A 21,133-nucleotide genomic window follows, 5' to 3' on the forward strand; every position below is an offset into this window, starting at 1 on the left:
GTATACTAGAAAATATTTTAAACATTTTTGCATCCAATAAGGATTAATTATATCTTAGTTAGGATCAAATACACGTTGCTTTTTTATTACTACAGGGAAAATAGAAATTTGAATGTTTTGGAAAAAATTGAGTTTCCATAATGTGGAGCTATCTACATAATTGATTCCATACCTGTAGTATATCGAAAAATCAATCAATCACTAAATATATAAAAATCTATATTTTACCCAAAAGCCCACTTTAGAAATAAATAATAGACTTATGAGGGAATGTAATAAAAGTTGCAAAGAGCAAAACAATTTGCACATATTAGAATAAAAAGTCTAATTTCTCAATGTAATACTCTTCCTTAAACTGTTATTACATTGCGAATTTTAATTGCGCATTGCCCACTTTTAAGAAGTGCTTGAAGGTGCCGTAATCTTTTGGAGCAAACTTAACTTTTCCAGTAAGAAGTTTTATTACATTCACTGCGCACTGGCGCTAACTATAGAATTCGCAAACCTTCTTACACTATCAGAAGTGGTCGCTAAACAGTTTCCGGGTTTGCAAAAGCTATATTAAATTCGCAAATTTGTTTGCACAGAGGCATAACTTTTTGCATTGCGAATATTTTTTCCGTTATCGACTTTTATTACATTCCCCCATAAATCTACTAAATAATCACACAATAAATACATTCCTCCTTAGTTACGAAAGTTACATTTACAGCCATTAATACAATAGTAAAAAAACAACTACAGCAACCAGACTTCAGCCTGCCCCCTCAGCATGAGATTTGTGCACATGTAGACAGTTCTGCCATGTTACAAATACATTAGTGAGGAGCCAGGAACCCCTTCCCCTCAGCTCTGCCATTACTACCTGTCCTCTTGGAATCAGGAATGAAATTCTCATTCTATGGCAAATTTCCCTTCCTCTGCATTAACTAGTAGTTAGCAGGTTTTACTTGGACAAAAAGGTTGTACTTAATCCACATTTTCAACTTCATCTACTGTGCTATATAGAGAGTAAATGCACGATTTTTTAAAGAGGTTTTTATTTAATCATTTGTAATATAAAACACAGTAATACAACAGTTCAACAATAGTTCTACAAACATGTTTCCATGTTTGAGATACATCCAATACACCTATATTGATTGATCTGTAATTACCTACACGAGATGGCTTCCCATCACCTGCTAGAGAAGGGGGAGGATGGACCATGGGGTTCCCAGTGTAAGGAGAAAGTATGGTCTCATAGGGGTGTCCATATAGTGTTAGTCTATAGCCTCAAGCCATTCTCCCCATATCTTGTCATATTTTTGGGGGCACCCCTTGCAGTTGTATCAGTAAGTAAGCTCTATGTAGGTTGAGCCATCTGGTGTGTATCTGGTGGGAGAATGTGCCATCCATTGAAGGAGGATACATTTCCTAACATAAAATAATAAGGTTCGGAAAAGAGGATCCTTGATTTTGTCCAGATGTGCAAGTTTCACTTTATGGGAACTAATAGAAAAAAGATTGGGAGTTCTTATGAGCTGGGTCATAATCTGCTATATTCTATAGCAGTGAACGGGGTTTCCTTTTCACCAGTTGTTCATCCATGTTTATTTCATTCATATTACTACTTTAGGAACTCTTAAGGCCAAAAATTTAATTTTTCCAGTTATTCCACAGTTTATGTTATTCCTGTAACAAAATGGTGTTCATGAATTCCAGCATGGTTTGTGCTGAGCTACAGCAAGTCGCAAGCAAAGTGGAGGAACCGCTTTTACACGCAAGTATTTAAGCTTGCAGAAAAGTGCCCATGACTGCCTACTACAGCTCCCACTGACTTCAATGTAGAGATGCCCGGAAGCAAAACTGTGAGCAAAAGTTCTGCCTGAAAATGATCTGTCAAGTATTTTCAAGCTGAAGAGCAATCACACTCACTACCCTGTAAAATAAACACACAGGAAGAAAATGGCCAAGGTTGTATTTTATTAAAATATTTTCCATTTAATTCATGGGTCACATTTCTTAGTACGTGCATGTTAATTATTTAATCAACCTCCTCCTTGAATACAGTGCAATTATTATTATCTATAAACTATCTTATTGGAGAAATAATCAATAAAGAATGGTGATTGTGTCATGAAGAGTAAAAATGATGGTGTTCCAGCTTTCACTCGAAATCTGCAGACAGCAAATCATCATTAACAGGAGCAATAAACCTAAATTCTCAAATTTTGATGTGTAATGCACATCCTATGTCATTCCTTCTATGTGTAATTCTTTGACCTAGTGCAGCAAGGCCATACCTCTGAGCAGTGATAAACCACAACGAGTGATAGCCATTCAATAGCTGCACATAGGTTAAACAACTTTAACCTTTGCTGTCTAGCAGACGAATCAGACATTTTATATGAAAAGAGAACCTTCATAGATGTCATAAGGTAATTATGTCAAATGCAAGCTTAAGTAAAATATCTCACATGCTAAGCTGCTTTAAATTAAATATTGCTCAATGATTATATAGATCCATTGTATTCTCACCTCCTGTGCTGCATTGCCTCAAGTAAAGTTGCTTCAGGATTCATCTGACTCCTCACGACTGGGACTCTTCATCTTCAAAATAAATCTGCCAGAGATTATTAGTCACAAAGAATAAAAATGTGTATACTGTAAATATCAAACCTGTGTCTAATAAGCTGTAAATGAACTAGAGGGCTACCTTAATGGTAGTAGTTCAGCCAAAGGTTTTCAGGAGTTTAACTTAAAAAAGGTCCTCACGCATGAAGTATGAGTAACCTGTGTATCCATCTGTCTTTTAAAGAGACTTGAACTGTGAAAATAAAGGCAGCAGAATAGGAGCATGGTATTTCTGGTCTTCATCCCATGGAGGCGATTCTGCAAACATTGCATTTAGATGATCAATAAACCTGAAATATAACAAGATAAAATGGTTGGTGCGAATAAAGGTTCTTATAAAATGAAAATCACCAAGTCAACTGTAGGGACCCATAGGGTTAACTTGTCCCCTTTTAGCTTTAATTCCCTACACTTCCTCATTTTCCTAGTTGCTAGGCAGATGTCCATGTTGCTAGATGTGATTTGCATAGATGTGCTATTGGCCAGGAGGCACTGTGACCCTGTCACACTTGGTATAGTGGGAGAGAGGGGGTGGGTCTTGGCTTTTTGGCTGCTGGATGCTGATCCAGCTGGGTTTACCAAAGGGGCCTGGGTAAAGCAAGGCCCAGAAAAAGCCATGTGCTCTAGAGGGACCAGTACTTCTAGAAGGATAAGTCGGGGGAACAGGGACCCCATGAATGAGGCTAGTGGGTGGCAGAGATATATCTGTTATAGGCTCTCTAGGAAAGTGAGATATAGAGTACAGCTAGTAAGAGCAGCTTGGTTCCAACTAGGAGGAATAGCATGGAGGTAGCTCTCCTAGAGTAATGAAAAACGTTCTCCGACACTGCCTTAGCTGTGTAATCGAATGCATCAAATCCTCTTCCGGTTATACAGCTATCCCTACATATACTGATAAATTCCAAAATGAGAGCACTCAAAAGTAGCAGAAATAGGCTGTGGTTACATTTATTCAAGGCCACTACATGACATTTTTCGGGTCCTTAAAGGAGAAGGAAAGCTACGGAGGCATTTTATTGCCAATAGATTAGCTGCAATAGTGCAAGCTAGAATGCTATATTTATTCTGTAGAATAAAAAACTCTAGAAGCTCTCTGTTTGTTTAGAATAGGAGCTGCAGTATTAATGTGGTGTGACATCACTTCCTGCCTGAGTCTCTCCCTGCTCTTGGCTCAGATTACAGTAGAGAAGGGAGGGGTGGGGGGGAGAGGAGCAAACTGAGCATGCTCTTGCCCAGGGCAATGAGGTTTAAGCTGAAGGCAGGAAGTCTAATACAGAAGCCCATGTGTACACAATAGAAGGAAAGAAATGCAGTGTTTCTTTTGACAGGGGACTCAGAGCAACATTACTTTGGGGGTTTACTGGTATATTTAGATGGACCTTTCTGATAAGGCTTACTTAGTTTTAACCTTTCCTTCTCCTTTAAGCATTCTATCATATACGTTCATATTTATTTATTTGTTTAGTGCTATGTGTATCTGCATTATTTGATGCTGTATGGGTCAGTCCTGAGAGTTCATTGGGTGGGTGAAATGATAAGAGTGCAACACAACCATTTGGGATATTTGGAGTAGATCATACCTTTCCAAAACAACCCAGAGGGTCAGTTCCTGAATAGCCACAGTCATGTATTCCCATTGGAGTAGTGGCAAAAGTGTTTTGTCTTTCCAGCATCACCCCAAGATAACACCAGGCCAAAGCTATAGATACAAAGCCATGGAGAAGTCAGTCAATTAAAGACTATGACAAAAGGCAAATTGATAGTGAGGATGCTTTAAGTCAAGCAGTCATGAAACAGCATGTCCTACGCCTGCATTATTATTTATATTATTACTTATTTGTGTAGTGTCAACATATTCTGCAGTATTTAACAGATTATATACATAATTTCCATCAGTCCATGCCCAAGCATTCAGCATATGCCTAAATAAATAGGGATAGGGATAAAAATATATTCTACTTTGTCTTTTTTTTTTTTACAACATATATTACCTTTATAATGAGCGTTTAAGGATTTTACAACTTCACGAAGAAGCATCAGAGTTTTGTTAAAATATAGTAGCCTTTTGTCCATGTTAGAGCTGTTCATTAGTATTCCATCCAGCCTCAAATAAAATAAAAAAACAATTAAATATCCATGTCCAAATTAAATATGTCATATATAAATAAACCAACGCTTGTTGATTTTAAAAATTATCCTTACTACTTCGCAATGTCAAATTGATACGTGAACACAGCATCACAGTTATAAGTGAGAACCATACCCCTCAGAAAATAATATAGCTGGAAATGCTGAATGTTATATAAAGATACTATACGAGATGTGAGATTCAGCAGCCTTATAACGGTAATAATCTAGGTCTTCAAAATTGTCCACAGGAGATTAGCATCTTGGATTGTGATTGATTGGCCACCTTTTAGTGCCAGAAATTATCAAGTAGAAAATGAGGTTCTGCTATAAATGATGTGGCAGGGATGATTAGCATTGTGATATATATATATATCTCCATTTATCGGCACGCACCACTCTATGCAATAATTACCGGGTGCTCACCAAAATCCTCATACTCCACCAGATGAAAGCACTCACGGGTCAGTCATATGAGTACAAATAGCAAAATTTTATTCCAACAACCACATATCTACGCGTTTCGATCCCACTGGATCGAAACGCGTAGATGACGATCCAGTGGGATCGAAACGCGTAGATATGTGGTTGTTGGAATAAAATTTTGCTATTTGTACTCATATGACTGACCCGTGAGTGCTTTCATCTGGTGGAGTATATATATATATATATATATATATATATATATATATATATATAAGCTATAAAGGAACCAGTGATATAATATAATGCAACACCCTATCCTGGCCCCACCACAGTCATGGGATCTGCACTCTGCAGTGTTTTGGGGGGGTCCCAATTTTTTATTTTAGCTTGGGGCCCTGTAAAGGGTACTTAAGCTGCTGAGAGGTACAGACATCGAGTGATGTGGATCTCAGGTCCAGACTGAAATTCAAAACATGCCCTGCCCCATGCATTTCAAGTACACAGAGGCCCAAACAGCCTGCCACCAGCCTAATAAATATGGACTGTCTATTGTTTCTTGCTGGAGTCCCTTGGGCATTTACCAGAATCTACAGATTGGCATTCTGGACCTGGTGGGTACTCTTGGGCTACTGAAGCCCAAAACATAAAAGGGATTATTTACAATTGGGTATGCTGTGTGCAAAGTCCAAAAACTGGTGTAATCTGACAGTTCTTTGTATATTTCACTTTTTCCCTAATGACCTGCAGCCATCACTGTGAATAAAATGCTTCATATGGGTGACACACAAACATATTGACAGAAATGAGGAAGATGTATTTGATGCATACAAAAAAACATGGATTATACCTTCTAGCTGACTCTGGAAAGCTACTATAAGAGGAAAATACTATGCGCAATTGTCTTACTCTTCCGGACAGGTCCTTTTATTATGTATAATTATCATCTATTTATTTATTATTCCAGGGAGTGGCATAGCCTGTGAGTGGAATGATGTTGCATAATCTTCCACTGAAGTTATATATATATATTTATATATATCCTTTTGAAGAAGCCGCTCTCACAAGTGTATATTTACAATAAATATCTAAATTTACGTTAGTCCTGTGAGTGCGGCTTCTTCCAAAGGATATCATACTAGCAGTTGGTGGCATGCACCCAGGCATTGTGGAACGTTTAATCGTGAGAGCTGCGATCACACAGGGAGTATATATATATATATATATATATATATATATATATATATATATATATATATATATATATGTGTGTGTATGTGTGTATAAAAATAGGAACAAATATGTGATTTTTAAAAGTTCTCTCAAGGCAGTGAAGGGAGCACAGCACACACACTACTAGAGTACCCCCATAAGAAGAGAGTTAGGTGTTTGCAGTTGGTATATTATGCCAGAACGGTGACTCCACCTTCTGAGAGCTAAGAGTACGGACAGTATTATAGAGCACATGGTCCCCTGCACTGAGAAGGGGAGCAGCGGAACTTATTATTTTAGCCTCATCCAGAAGGAAAATGCAATTATAATTGGCATTCAGGCTTCATCAATACTATTTAGTCATTAATAAAAGCTAAGAGATTTTTATACACAAAATTAAAGTATTCAGACTATTTTCAAACGTATGCAACACATAACATAAAAGAATGCAAGGTAAATCTGTATAAATATTATTTTACATATTCCTTAGTGAATCGATTGCCACCTAGCACATTTCTGAGTTAACAGAAGTGACAAGCAGATTGAAGCTTGTAGGCTTTATCAGGTTTTATGGCTGCTGATTAATAACAAGTGAAATGGAACATACCTCATACACAGAGTTGCCATTGTGAAAAACCAACTTCGTTTTTCTTCCACAGGAATCTGAAAGATGAAGTGTTATGAGTAGTACTGCTGGCCTAATTCAATGCAACAGTTTTAGTAAATGTTTATAATTATCTTTACAGATTCTGGATGTAAAAATGATTTTGCAGAAATTGAAGTACATTGCACTGTATTAATTAAAATTTAACTCCAAGTTTTCTGCTACATTTTAGACCAGGGGTCCCCAACCTTTTTTTATAAAAAAACCCCATATCCTTGGGAATGCTAAATAAGGGCTGTGATTGGCTGTTTGGTGTCCCTATGTGGACTGGTGGTGTACAGGAGGTTCTGTTTGACAGTACGCTTGGTTTTTTTGCAGCCAAAATTTGCCTCCAAGCCTGGAATTCCAAAAGAAGCACCTGCTTTGAGGCCACTGGGAGCCAGCAACGTAACTAGAGGGGGGTGGCCCCTGGCGCGGGACGTGCAGCTGGGCCCCCCGCCCCCCTCCGTACACCGGGAATCCACCCAGAATTATCAGCGTGCGAGCTGCCGGGGGGCCCTGAGGGGGTGCGGGCCCTGGCCCAATCGCACCCTCTGCTCCCCCGGTAGTTACGCCACTGCTGGGAGCAACATCAAAGGGGTTGGTGAGCAAAACGTTGCTCGCAAGCCACTGGTTGGGGATCACTGTTTTAGACAGTAAAGCACAGCCTCCTTACGAAGGAGTATTAAAAATTCTATACAGGTATGTATCATGTACAGTATCTAAGGGCAGGATGCGATTCCGCCGCGATCCGCCGCGCTGCGCAAAAACGCAGGCATCACGTCGGATGTGACGGAAATAAGGTAAGTAATGCTTTTGTCAGATCGTGTTGCATTGTTGATGCGCAGCGACATGACTATCAACACGCAGTGTCTGCATCCGACAGTCGTGTCGTGTCGCATCAACAATGCGACATGATCCGACAATAGCATTACTTACCTTATTTCGAATCGTCCATGGAGTCCTGCCCTTTGTGCCACTGCTCAAACATTAACTCACTTAAATACTGTATACCATAAATTAATGGTTGATTTATTTTTCTTTCTTTTTAAAATTTCCTCCTTCTCTCCACAAGGCCATTAAAGAGTAAACATATCTTTTTTCCATAGTGACAGGTGTATCTGCCTACTGTCAACACTGCTGAAGTACTCATTTTACAGTACATGTGGCAGCTGCCAATGCAAATATATAATTATGAACTTACTATGCTGTGAAACTATGGGGTCTCTCACAGGCTGTATAGGCGGTATATGATTTATGTACCACTACTGGACATTGTACAGTATATGTTTCACTTTTCAAGAGTAGTACAATGCGAGTACCATGATAACTAGTCTATGTATGTAACTCTGCTAGGTCTATCATACAGTCCATGCGGTGCCGCAGAGTTTATCGTGAACCATAAACACAATGTACAGGAACATGTTTCACTCTGAGTTATACAGGGAATGTGAAAGTAAAGATAAAGTACAATTTCTGCTGGGTCTCATGTGAGTATAAATTTTAAGTATAAATCTTTGTTGGTAGCTGTAATATTATTTTTGTTTTCCCTTGAACAGAAATAATATTAGTTCCCTCATATTATTCCCTTCGTTTCCCACTTAGTAAGGCTTCATATAACTTCATTATTATGTCTTTACACTACAGTGAATTTAGCTCTCAGGCCTAGGTTCTTACTTGGCATGTGGTACTGCTGGGGTCTGACTGATAGTGGCAGTTTATAATAATATATAATGGTATTACATGTACAGTGTAGTTTCTGAAAGAATGCAATAAGGTGACTCAATTGGTTATTTAGAATGTCCTCTGAAAGTGAGGATAAGTGAGGATACTATAAAATTCTTCTACAGCATAAGCAAAAAACTCACCTCATGTTTTCCATATGCGAGGGCTTTATCGTAGAGGCCAATTCCACTGCTTAGTTTCTCAATGCTGTCCTCTTCATTAAGAAGTCCAACATCAAAGGCATGTGCATAACCCTGCTCTGCCAGGCACCGTGCAGCCCTTAGTCTGATGTCTTTACTTTCCCCCTCTTCCCCTTCTAGACCCATGAGATGAGACAATTTATCTGTACACTGTGAGGTTTTATCCTCCATATTCAGTCTATCATACACATATGCAAGGTTAGCCCAGGCATTTAAGTTGTTTGGATCATGCTGACTAACTGACAGAAAAATGTCTCTTGCACTGTGAAATTCATCCAGGTAATAGAAGAAGACACCTAGTAAATTCTTGACCGCAAACTGCTGAAAACTGGAGTCAGCCTCCAGCTGGAACTGCAAGGAATCCCTTTTCCGTTTGATGTCTCTCCTCCTAAACTCCACTTGAGTGCACGACTCAAAATTTAAATTCATTTCCAAATGGAAATGTCCAGGTATATATTCAAATTCATCTATAAGAGTCTCAATATCCACATCAGGTGTCTCATCCATAACTGGAAAAGAAAGTAAGTGTTCCTATTGTCTTTCCTGCTCTGAGTGACTTTATACCTGTAATTCTGGTTTGACTTACATGGGAGGAGTTTAGGGAGGGAAAGGTGACAGCAGAGAATGTTCTCCCTACCCAGGTATTTAAATGTTAAAGTGTTTGTGTCACTGCATTTTGCTTATGATTTTATTGTCTTCAAGTTTCATGCATGCAGAATGTGCTACAAATTCAGATAAATATGTATCTGCTTCACTTAACTGATTGCCAGAATTAGCAAAGGGGAAACACAGATCCCAAGCTTGCAAGAATCATTGTCACTAGGAGCACAATATACAGCACATTTATTTTGTTTACCTTCCTATAGAATTGACCCTCTGAATGGTGGAAAGAGTGTATGCTCCTAAAGGTCATTTTAGAAAAGCCAATTAACTAACTTTTAGTATTTATTGTATATGAGAAAGAATTATTTTATACCAAGTAAGACTGTGATATTAAGTAAACTTTGTACACTCACATAAAAGTGTATATGCCAAACCAACACTGTGTCTGTATTAGGTCTATATATTTATACACTACCCAGAACAGGAAAAAGAAGCAATTTTTCAAGGCCCATTAGTATATGGGGGTCCCACAATACACCATCAGTCCTTTTATCTGCAATAGCTTTTGAGTTAAAGAAAAATGGCAAGCCCCTCATTTTCATTAAAAGAAAATATACAACTTTTTTTCTACATGAGCACATTATGTAATAAAGTTGCATAAGAAAATCTAAAATTCCAACATAAATTTTTCCACAGATTCAACATAAACCATGTCAGTCTGTTTCTGAACCATACAAATCATTTCCCAACCACACCTTCGGTTTACAGGAGTTACTTTATATACAACTGGCAAATTTGCGCCCAGGTAGTAAAGGTGGCCATACATAGAGATTCGCTTGTTTGGCGATGTCGCAAAATTAGGGGATCTCTCCCCGATATGCTCACCTTGAGGTGGACGATATCCAGCTGATCCGATCATGTTCTTGTTTACCTTTTCTTTGTGTAGAACTATGTGCGAAACACATGGGACTGTCTGGCAACTGAGGTTGCCTTGGCTCCATATTGCCGAGAATGTCTACAGGACTGGGCTTGTCATCCACCTCTCATCAGGATGAGCTTCTCCAGCTGATATGTTTTAAACCACTGGCACCAGAGCTCCCTCATGGCTCAGATACATCTGGGTACATGATCACTTCCTTTTACCTAAACTGGAAGGGGTTCAAAACCTTCCTTCCCATTCCATAATAATGCACTATTTAATAATAATATATTTTATATATATATATATATATATATATATATATATATACTGTATATATATACTATATATATCCTATACTCATAGGATTTGCATAACGAGAAAAAGGTTTAGTGAATTAAAAAAATAGGTTTATTAAGCCTACGTATAAGAGCAGCACTGGCATTGTGTCACTATACATAGTACAGTACATACTTTTCATTTTAAAGTGGTTTTGATAGGTTTCCCTGTCTCCTACCTTGCTCTCCCTGTGCCTGCTCTACCCTACCTGTGTGTGCCCTACTCTGCCTGCCCTACACTGCCTGTGTATAACATACTCTGCCTGCCCTACACTGCCTGTGTATAACATACTCTGCCTGCCCTACACTGCCTGTGTATAACATACTCTGCCTGCCCTACACTGCCTGTGTATAACATACTCTGTATGTGGTTTGAAAAGGGGAAGTGGTCAACACTGTCTTCCAATATTGGCCCTTCACAACATGGCCACAAAAGTTCTGGTCCTTGATACCACAGAAGTTGGACAGCACTGTGTTTTAGGGGATATAAAATTTTAGTTTAGCAAAATGTTATATACTCTAATAATTCCTAGGGTGAACAAGCACTTACTCATATCAAAAGGATGAAAGAGCTTCCAAAATAAAGAGCTTTACAAAACTCATCAAGTACTAGAAGGGGCCTGGGTGCACCCCCCTATGCCTTCACCTAGCGGAGCAGATCATACTGTATTGGTGTAGAGCAGGTACTCAAAGAACTTTCTTCCAAAGAAATGTCTTCCAAACAGACATGTAAAATCCAAGTTTATTTAAGTACACATGGAGGTCGCCTTATGCATTTTGTGTTTTACAAACACTTATCATCATAGGCTCTTACTAACTACAAGTACTTACTACACATAATATTGCTTCACTAAGAGGTCTGGGTATTAATGTATACTTCACTGATATACGGTTTAATGTTTTCAGGAGAGAAGGTCGGGACCAGGAACTTATAATGCTGCTCCTAGTGACTTCAGCCCTTCTGTCGTGGAGAAAAATGCATCAACTCCTGCCTGGAAAAGAGCGCATGTAACTGAGAAACTGACTGCAATGCCACACCTTCTGTACAAAGGAACATAGGAAAGAAACCGGTTATTGTTGAGATAAAACATATTTGAAAGAACAGCCTTACCAGGAGCAAAATAAATATGTGCCCTGGTCCCACTGAACTATGGGGGCTCAACAGCTGCTGGTTTTTTTCCATTCATGCAAATTACGTCCTATATTAAATACAGCTTTGCCTGTGGGTCATGCATTTTAGGCAATGCTTAACTGGTCAGTGAGTAGTTATGCTCCTAAGAAAACTTTGCTCACTTCCTTCAGAAGCGGAACTGGAGTCCCAGGTGATACAACATAAAATCATTCTTGGGTCTCCTAGAGGAAAAGCATTCTTGCACATGGGGGGTGTGCAACACAAAGGAAGCTTGGTTGAAAAGGGATGAGCAGGTATAGACTTAAAGCGGAACTAAAGCTTAAATAAAGAAGTAGTCTAGTTGTACTTATGTTTTGGGCTTCTGTTCCAACCCAAGGCAACCACAGTCCTTTAGCAGGGAAGATCTGTGTCTCCAAAGATGACCTAGTAGCTCCCCATTTTCTTTTCTGCTGATTCACTGCACATGCTCTGTGCTGCTGTCACTTACTGAGCATAGGGACCCACTCACAATATACAGTACACACAGAATAGAAATGTCACAATATAAGGCCAATTAGCAATTAATACAGATATTTACTACTTTTTAGCCACATTCATTTTTAGGGTTTAGTTCGCCTTTAAAGCAACAGTTCTTAAATAGGAACTCTCAAACACCAGGTTAAATATAGTAACATAGACATTTAAGTTAAAAAAAGACATGTTCTGCAAGTTTGTCACCTTTTTGTCTAACAGAAACTTGCCTAAATGCTTACTGATCTAAAATAAATGTTAAAAATCCCAATCTTAATTTTTGGAGGATATATATACATACTCTACAGGTATGCTGTTCAAATGTAGGCTGGTTTCCTAACCCAGATGTTACTTACACCATTGCTATTATCTAAAGCAACCATCAGATATCAGATATTTGCATTTATTTTTAAGCAGGCAGTAGGCTGATCAAAGCTATATAGTAACATAGTAAGTAAGGTTGAAAAAAGACACATGGAGGCGCATGCGCGCAGCTGAACTGACCTGATGTGTTGGTGAGAGCTCCGCTCCCGCACCCTGCTATTTAGCAAGGAACGTGACCCCAAAACTCCAGCCTATATTCGTCGCGCATCCTTGGCGACTGCTCAACACGGCGATGGGTCCCCCTTCTACAAGAAAGAAGCCGCAACCCAGCACGCCGCCCATGTTCCAGAAATGCACACTACCGAACGGACCCGTCCGCCATCTTTGACAGAGCACGAGGAGCCGGATCAACTCTCAGAGGCCGCAGCCCTTACATCTGAGACGCAAAATGCGTTACAAGCGGTCCGGAGCCTTTTTAAAACCGAATTGGCAGCAGCAGTCGACTTTGCGCGGCAAATCAATGATTTGGGGGATAGAGTGGACAAATTGGAACAGATTACCGACGAGCATACTACTGCCCTCCAGGAGGACCAAAAACAAATCATGGTCCACCAAGACCAAATTCTGCAGCTGGAGAACAAGGTGGAAGATCTGGAGAATTGCTCCAGGAGAGGTAACCTACAGGTTAGGGGGGTCCCAGAGACTGTAACTGACCTTACCCATTTAATGGAAGAGGTTCTCCAACAGCTCCTTCCTGATCATAATGCAGATCAACTACACATTGAGAGAATTCACAGAGCCCTAGGCCGCCCACGAAACCCTAACATTCCGAGGGACATTGTATTGAAATTGCACCATGTGGAAGTCAGGGACCTGGCTCTGCAAGCGGCTAGGGAGTTGAACAGGGAGGGCCTCCCACACAACATGCAGCTGTATGCTGATATTGCTCCCGCTACCCTGCAAAAGAGGAGGCTCATGAAGCCGGTTACAGCGATTCTTATACAGCATAAGGTGAAGTACAAGTGGGGCTTCCCCTTTTCTTTACAATTTCCCTGGAACAGGCATTCTCATATCATCTACACTCCTGAAGCAGGCATGGCGATCCTCAAGGGACGCCCCAGTGTTCCAGACAAAGGTGACCAAGCATCTCCCACATCACCTAGATCAGACCCGGAGTGGTCTGACCCGGAGTTGTCTTCTAGACAACAGAAACGTCCACCACCACATTCTCCTACCAAAGACCAAAGACCATCACGCCCAAGGCCAGACACAGCGCAGACTTGATCCATACCCTAACTCAGTAATATGTGTTTCTATTTCTACTAACTAGGGGTGAATAGGTCACAGCCTACACTCCTGGGTGCTGGATGGCAGTTGGAATATTTCTATAGGCCTCTGTTCGTTTTGTTCCTACTGTTATTCCTAGATAATGTTCCCACTTATATCATCTGCAGTTGGGGGTGCGGGCTGATGCCCTCCATGTCGAGCACCTCTCTTTCACATACCCTCCATATACTGGAAAGGAATGTCGGAGACACAGGGCTCACCTAAAGTGTTCACACACTATATGTTATGCTTTCTTTTTGATTTCTTATATACTCTTCATGTACACTGGTTATATCTGTTCTTGTTTTTTTTTACTGTTACCTCTCTATGTGAAACCCTGGCGGTGGGGACTATGTTTTGTCCACGGCACCACGGCACGGTGGTGGCAGGCACTGCAATCTCGATGGAGACTTGGGGTCCCAGCATTGGTATGTAATTATTGCTACTTTAGCACAGTTTATGACCTTTTCCATGTCCATTAAAATTGTTTCACACAATGCACAGGGCCTCAACTCCCCAACGAAAAGACGGGCGGCATTTCAGACTTATAACAGCTTATCTCCAGATGTACTATGCATACAGGAAACTCATTTTACTCAGACCTCCTATCCTAAATTTCTCCACAAGAACTATACCAGATTCTATCTTTCTTCTACCTCGAGTAAACACAGAGGTGTGGCTGTATTGCTGCATAATAGGTTCCCCTTTACTGTTACGAAAACCATATCTGACAGTCAGGGGCAATATCTTATTCTATTGGGGACCCTATATGATGCAAATTATATAATCATCTCTTCTTACGCCCCGAACGATACCCCACTTCTCTTCTTTGAGACACTGCTCCGTAAATTGTCTGATATTCCACCAGCACGAATTATATGGGCAGGGGATTTCAATCTATCCTTCCATCACACTCTAGATAGATCTTCCCTTGATAGCACCTCAAGACATAAGAGAACCACTAAACAGATAGAGTCCCTTTTACATACATACAGTTTAGCTGATTCTTGGAGGGAGATTAACTCTATTAAAAGGGGATATACCCATTATTCACATGTACACCACAGCTATTCTCGGATAGATTACATTCAGGTCAATACGCGAGATGTCTCTAAAATTATTGATTCTAAAATTTCACTCTGTGCTTGGTCAGACCACGATATAGTGCTCACTGCGCTGGATTTGCAGACATCCCCTACTATACGGCCTACTTGGCGACTAAACGAAAGTCTCTTAGCTGAGCCAGACTGTATTGCCTACATTGAGAAAGAGCTCAAACAATTTTTTACTGAGAATTGCACATTAGATACATCCCCAGCTTGGATATGGGTTGCGAAGAAAGCGTACATTAGGGGCTGCCTGATTCGATATGCAGCAAAAAGAAAAAGAGAAAGATTACAGACGCTAACTATGTTAGAAACGGAACTGACAGACTTAGAAAATGCCAACAGATTACACCCTAATACCCGAACTAGACGCCTTATAGAAGAGACTAAACAGAAAATAAAAGCATGTCAGATAAATACGGCAGAACATGCCATTCGTAAAACTAATCACAGATTTTACTTATATGCCAACAAGCCAGATAGAATGCTGGCTAATCTATTAAAGGCTCATAACAAACGCAACTCCATTCATAAGATCCGACAATCTGATGGCCGCATCACTTAGGACCCGAATATTATAGTTTCGACTTTCCAAAATTATTATCAAGCCCTTTATGATTCACCGCCCCAGCTGAATGATGCGACCATGTACCGATACATTAAACAACATGCCCCAGCCCCAATGACAAAGGAGATGACAACAATGTTAGAGGAAGAGATTACGTATCAGGAAATCAAAACTACTATAAAAAACCTAAAGTCAAATAAAGCTCCCGGACCTGATGGCTTCTCTTCCCTGTATTATAAAAAATTTCAGACTCAGTTAATTCCCCACTTACAGGCACTATTCCGACATATTGTTACTGGTCATCCCTTACCACCAGAGATGAACGAGGCTAGAGTAACTGTAATCCCCAAACCTAATAAGGACCCCCTATCTACAAAAAACTATAGACCGATCTCCTTATTGAATTTAGACATAAAATTGCTCACTTCTATTCTGGCTCACCGACTGAATAAGGTCTTAACTACATTGGTCCATAAAGACCAAATTGGATTTATACCGTCCCGCCAAACTCCTGATAATATCAGAAAGGTTATCAATCTAATAGCTCACGCGAATAAAACTAACACTCCTCTCTGTCTTCTTGCGCTTGATATTGAGAAAGCGTTTGACACACTGAACTGGAGATATCTTTTTAGCCTACTCGAAGCAATAGGTATAGGCTCCAATTTTTTGAATACGCTAAAAACTTACTACCATGATCCAAGGGCCAAACTTAACCTTCCATCTACGGATTCACAGACATATATACATATTAGGAGGGGCACCAGGCAAGGATGCCCGCTCTCTCCGGCATTATTTGCCCTAGCGATGGAGCCCCTGGCAAGAGCTATTAGAGAGCAGCCAGATATTAGGGGCTTGCGAATCAAGGATAGGGAATATAAACTCTCGATGTTTGCAGACGACCTGTTGTTGCATGTGACGAACCCACTTACTTCTCTTCCCAATCTACAGAACTCATTGTCTGAATTTGCCAAAGTGTCAGGTTTAAGGATTAATCCCGATAAGGCTGAGATGCTGCCCTGTAATGTGCCGAAGCATGTCGTCAAATTGTTAGAACTTAACTTTGGTTTTCATGTAAAAACTGACTCTCTACAGTATCTAGGTATTAAGATAACTAACCTGATGCCCTCTCTCTATAAAGCTAACTTTAAGCCAATGCTCCATTCTCTAACTCAAGACCTGTTAAAATGGGACAAGCATAAAATATCGTGGATCGGTAGAATCCACTGTGTTAAAATGGTGTTGCTACCCAAACTCCTGTATTTGTTCCGATCGCTTCCAATTAGAGTACCTCTACCGGATTTACACGCATTACAATCTAGAATTAATGCCTTTATTTGGCAACACAAGCACCCTAGGATTTCAAAGCAGACAATGTACCTGCACAAAGCTAATGGAGGGTTGGCGGTGCCCCATCTGGTGAAATACTACTGGGCGGCCCGATTAGCACAGCTCACTGCATTGCATGCAGGACCTATGGCCCCGCTTTGGGTACAGTTAGAAGACGACCTATTATACCCATATTTATCCCACCAAATCCTCTGGCTACCGCAGATACCATTTCCTAACCTCTCGGACCCATCACCAGTAACACTGGAAATGTTATGTTTGTGGAACACGCTACGGAAGAGGTTTCATCTCATGTCTACTCCATCACCTTTAACACCTCTGATGAATAACCAGGATTATCCACCAGGCCTGTCCAGACGTCAGTTTGCGTGGTGGTTTGCGAATGGAGTCACCACTCTTCAGTCACTGACGAGACTAGGAAAGCCCTTATCGCAGCAACAACTCTTGGACACTTATAACCCCCCTATGCGTGAGGGTTTCCAGGCCACTCAACTACTTCATTTTGCTAGACAACAATTGAGGAAGACCGCCAATGGCTCCTTAACATCGACGGCTCTGGAAACCATCAGTACTCAGAGTCCTCTTCAACCAGGTGTCCTCAGTACCATATACCAACTATTGAATCAACCTCCTCTACAGTCCCAGAAATTGGGATATATGTTGAAATGGGAATCAGATCTTGATACGACGCTCACGCCCACACAATGGTCCCACTGTAGTTTGACCGCACATAAAGGGAGCACTTGCGTGACTGTTAGAGAGACCTCTATTAAGTTGCTCCATAGGACTTATCTTGTCCCTACACGGCTCCACAAGTTCTACCCCACATATAACCCACAATGTTATCGTGGATGCCCTGATTCAGGGTCGCTACTTCATACGTGGTGGACATGCCCTGTTGTGACTCAATTCTGGGATGCTGTGGCGAATCTTCTCTTCCGGAGTTTTTCACGCTCCGTTTCCTAAGGACCCTCTAATAATGCTACTAGGTAAAAAACCGCATACATATAATAACTCGGCCCATAGACTGAGTCAGCATATCTTAATGGCCGCCAGATTAATTGTTGCAGGACACTGGAAGAAACCGAACTTACCCCTAGACTCTCTAAAAGCAAAGATCATCTCCATCGCCACTAATGAGAAACTCACATATACTTTGAAAAATTATTTGGAAGCATATGATAAAATATGGCTCCCCTGGCTGGCATACGAACTTGATCCTAACTTATATGCGGCTTTGCAGGCATGATGAGGAGTCAGGTTTAGTTTTTGCTTAACTATTTAATCTGTATATACTCTACATGGTTGAACAGTAAAAAGTGCCCCACCGCCATATTTATTTGTATTCCTACCAATCCTACTGCTTTAACAGGTAACTCATACTTTTATTTTAACTCTCTTTATTCCCCGTCCCTTTCTTTTTTCTTTTGTCCCCCCTCTTTCTATCCTGCTATTCCTTCACAACCATTGATCCTGTATTAATATGCTAATATTGAGAATGGGATATCGAATATTGCGGATTACCCTCTCAACTGCAATGTTGATGCTATGATATTCAATAAAACTTGTCAGTTTAAAAAAAGAAAAAAGACACACATCCATCAAGTTCATCCTTTTAGTTTTTTTTAATCTTTCTAACTTGATCCAGAGGAAGGCAAAAACCCCATCAGAAGCCTCTCCAATTTGCCTCAGAGGGGAAAAAAATTCCTTCCTGACTCCAAAATGGAAATCAGACTTGTCCCTGGATCAACTTGTACTATGAGCTATCTTCCATAACCCTGTATTCCCTCACTTGCTAAAAAGCCATCCAATCCCTTCTTAAAGCTATCTAATGTATCAGCCTGTACAACTGATTCAGGGAGAGAATTCCACATCTTCTGAAAAAAAACCCTTCCAAATATTTAGCTGGAAACTCTTTTCTTCTAATCTGAATGGGAGCTAAGTAAGCTAAGTGCTTACTGGTTGCTCATAGCAACTGCACTGGGCAATTTAGCATTTCTTTTAGAACATCAGTAGTATTACACTCAATAAATGTTTTTGTTCACAGAGCTGGATATAAAATAGGTTTATGCTTGTTAACCCAAGCTCTCCCCTGCTACTGTCACCAGCCTGCTTGCCCACTGTGTCTATCCACCTTCAGAACTGGTCAGCTCCACCAAGGACAGGACTAGCGGCAGGTTTAAACATTTGTCAAAATCTCCCAACAAGTCCCTGGTACAAATGTGGCTATCAAGTGGCATGCCACCCTCAGGCCCAGGCCCATACCTCCCGTTTTCTGCAGGACAGTCCTGATTTTGACAGCTCAGCCCGCAGCCTCAGATTTTTATTAGTTCCTATTATTAAAGTTCCTCTTTGATCTCCTGTACCGATGCCAGAAAAAATATACAACATTTCTGATACTTAAAGGGGTTGTTCACCTTCCAAACATTTTTTTCGGTTGAGGTTTCAGATTGTTCACCATAAACAAAAACTTTTTTTGCATTGCTTTCCCTCTTTTATTTTTTAATGTTTTCCCAAAATGTAAGTTTAAAATGTAATGTTCCTGTCTCTAGTGTCTCAGTCTGGCAGCTCAGTGATTCAGGAACATTCTGAACTGTTACAACGGTTACAATTTAAAAAGTTCCATAAATGAAACCCTGGCTCATGTCGTGGTAGCCGAGGACCCTATGACCTTTTCTCACAAGATCAGCATATTCTATATGAACATTTTGCAGAACCTTTACATAAAAAAGTAGATTTTTTTATTTTATTAGTATGTTTGTATTAAAAAATGAACATATTCTGCAGCTCTGTTAAATAGAAGGGTGTATACACTATACATACAACTGATATTCGAAGTCGAAGGATTTACCTTCGGCAGTCGAATATCGAAAGTTAATTAACCCTCGATATTCGACCCTATGTAAATCTGCCCCTTAGATTGTAAGCTCTATGGGGTAGGGACGTCCTTCCTACTACGTCTCTTACCACATAGCACTTAAAGGGGATTTAAAGGCAATAAAAATAATGAAAAACAAATCTATCTCCAATACAAAAAACTTAAAATAGCGGGCAGGCATTACTCCGGAACACCAAAATCAATCAGTCAGTAGAATCCAGGAGCCCAAAGTTTGAATAGTACGAAAAGTCTTTATTTTACAGTATGTATAAAAGATAAAAGCCTGACGCGTTTCGTGTCCCCCAAGGACACTTAATCACAGCCTATGATTAACACACACCAGGGATCATGGATCAGTTTCAATACATCAAAATACTTGAAGAGGTTATGTTGCCTTTTGCCAAAGAGGAAAAGCCCTTGAAATGGGTGTCTCAAAAAAACAGCCCAATCCCTGGACATTAATCCAATCGAAAACTTGTGGGGTGACACAAAAAATGCTGTTTCTGAAGCAAAACCAAGAAATGCAGAAGAATTGTAGAATGTAACAGGTGCCAGAAGTTGGTGGACTCCATGCAACACAGATGTGCAGCAGTTCTCAGAAAAACTGATTATACAACTAAATATTATTTCAGTGTTTCAAAGGAAAAAAACAACTAGAGTTTAAACAAAAAAGAGGTTTATTAATCCAACGTTTCGGTCCCACACAAAGGTCCTTGTGGGGGACTGAAACGTTGGATTAATAAACCTCTTTTTTGTTTAAACTCTAGTTGTTTTTTCTACAAATCCTGTGAGTGCCATCACTTCATTCTCTCATTTTAAAGCTGGCCAGTTCATGTAAAAGTCAATGGGATTTGTCCTAGGCAAAAGTCAAGCCATTTTTTTTTTATTCGAGTTTTCAAGTTATCAAATTAGAAAAAATCTAGGTATTTCAGTTTTTTTCACGTTTGCAATCAATCAAGTTTTTTACATTCTGTTTTTTCATAAATAAGCAAACATCTGAGTTTTTCTAAATTGTGAGTTTATTCGAAGTAGAATAAACCTCAGAAATTTGATATTCGATAAATAAGCCTATTAGAGCAGCCTAGACAACCCGGCCGGCCGCCGCCGCGCATCCCCCCACCTCCACTTCATAT

The 21,133-nt window shown here is 40.1% G+C and overlaps 1 protein-coding gene across 2 annotated transcripts; it reads right to left on the reverse strand.

The window, feature by feature from the left end:
• Nucleotides 1-1,023: 1,023 nt before the first annotated feature.
• ttc22.S (tetratricopeptide repeat domain 22 S homeolog) lies at nucleotides 1,024-9,482 on the reverse strand. Of its 2 annotated transcripts, XM_041561491.1 has the most exons (7): nucleotides 8,890-9,482; nucleotides 6,986-7,041; nucleotides 4,608-4,720; nucleotides 4,197-4,315; nucleotides 2,699-2,906; nucleotides 2,521-2,605; nucleotides 1,024-1,921 (listed from the first exon to the last, which is right to left on the reverse strand). In XM_041561491.1, exons 1-5 carry the CDS (start codon nucleotides 9,451-9,453, stop codon nucleotides 2,898-2,900), a joined length of 861 nt encoding a protein of 286 aa, XP_041417425.1. In that variant the 5' UTR covers nucleotides 9,454-9,482; the 3' UTR covers nucleotides 1,024-1,921; nucleotides 2,521-2,605; nucleotides 2,699-2,897. The 2 variants fall into 2 exon arrangements, with proteins under 2 accessions (XP_041417425.1, XP_018116416.1); XM_018260927.2 differs by having other exon boundaries at nucleotides 2,521-2,906.
• Nucleotides 9,483-21,133: the final 11,651 nt, after the last annotated feature.

Source organism: Xenopus laevis, chromosome 4S, assembly GCF_017654675.1.
Source record: "Xenopus laevis strain J_2021 chromosome 4S, Xenopus_laevis_v10.1, whole genome shotgun sequence".
In the NCBI taxonomy this organism is placed as follows: domain Eukaryota; kingdom Metazoa; phylum Chordata; class Amphibia; order Anura; family Pipidae; genus Xenopus; species Xenopus laevis.

Bases quoted from the DNA above. Each gene is read 5' to 3' on its own strand.
- ttc22.S (XM_041561491.1), bottom strand. From the start codon at position 9,453: ATGGATGAGACACCTGATGTGGATATTGAGACTCTTATAGATGAATTT. The intron at 7,042-8,889 runs GTGAGTTTTTTG...TTCATCTTTCAG, and splicing joins TCGCATATGGAAAACATGAG to ATTCCTGTGGAAGAAAAACG. The intron at 4,721-6,985 runs GTATGTTCCATT...ATTTTATTTGAG, and splicing joins ATGGCAACTCTGTGTATGAG to GCTGGATGGAATACTAATGA.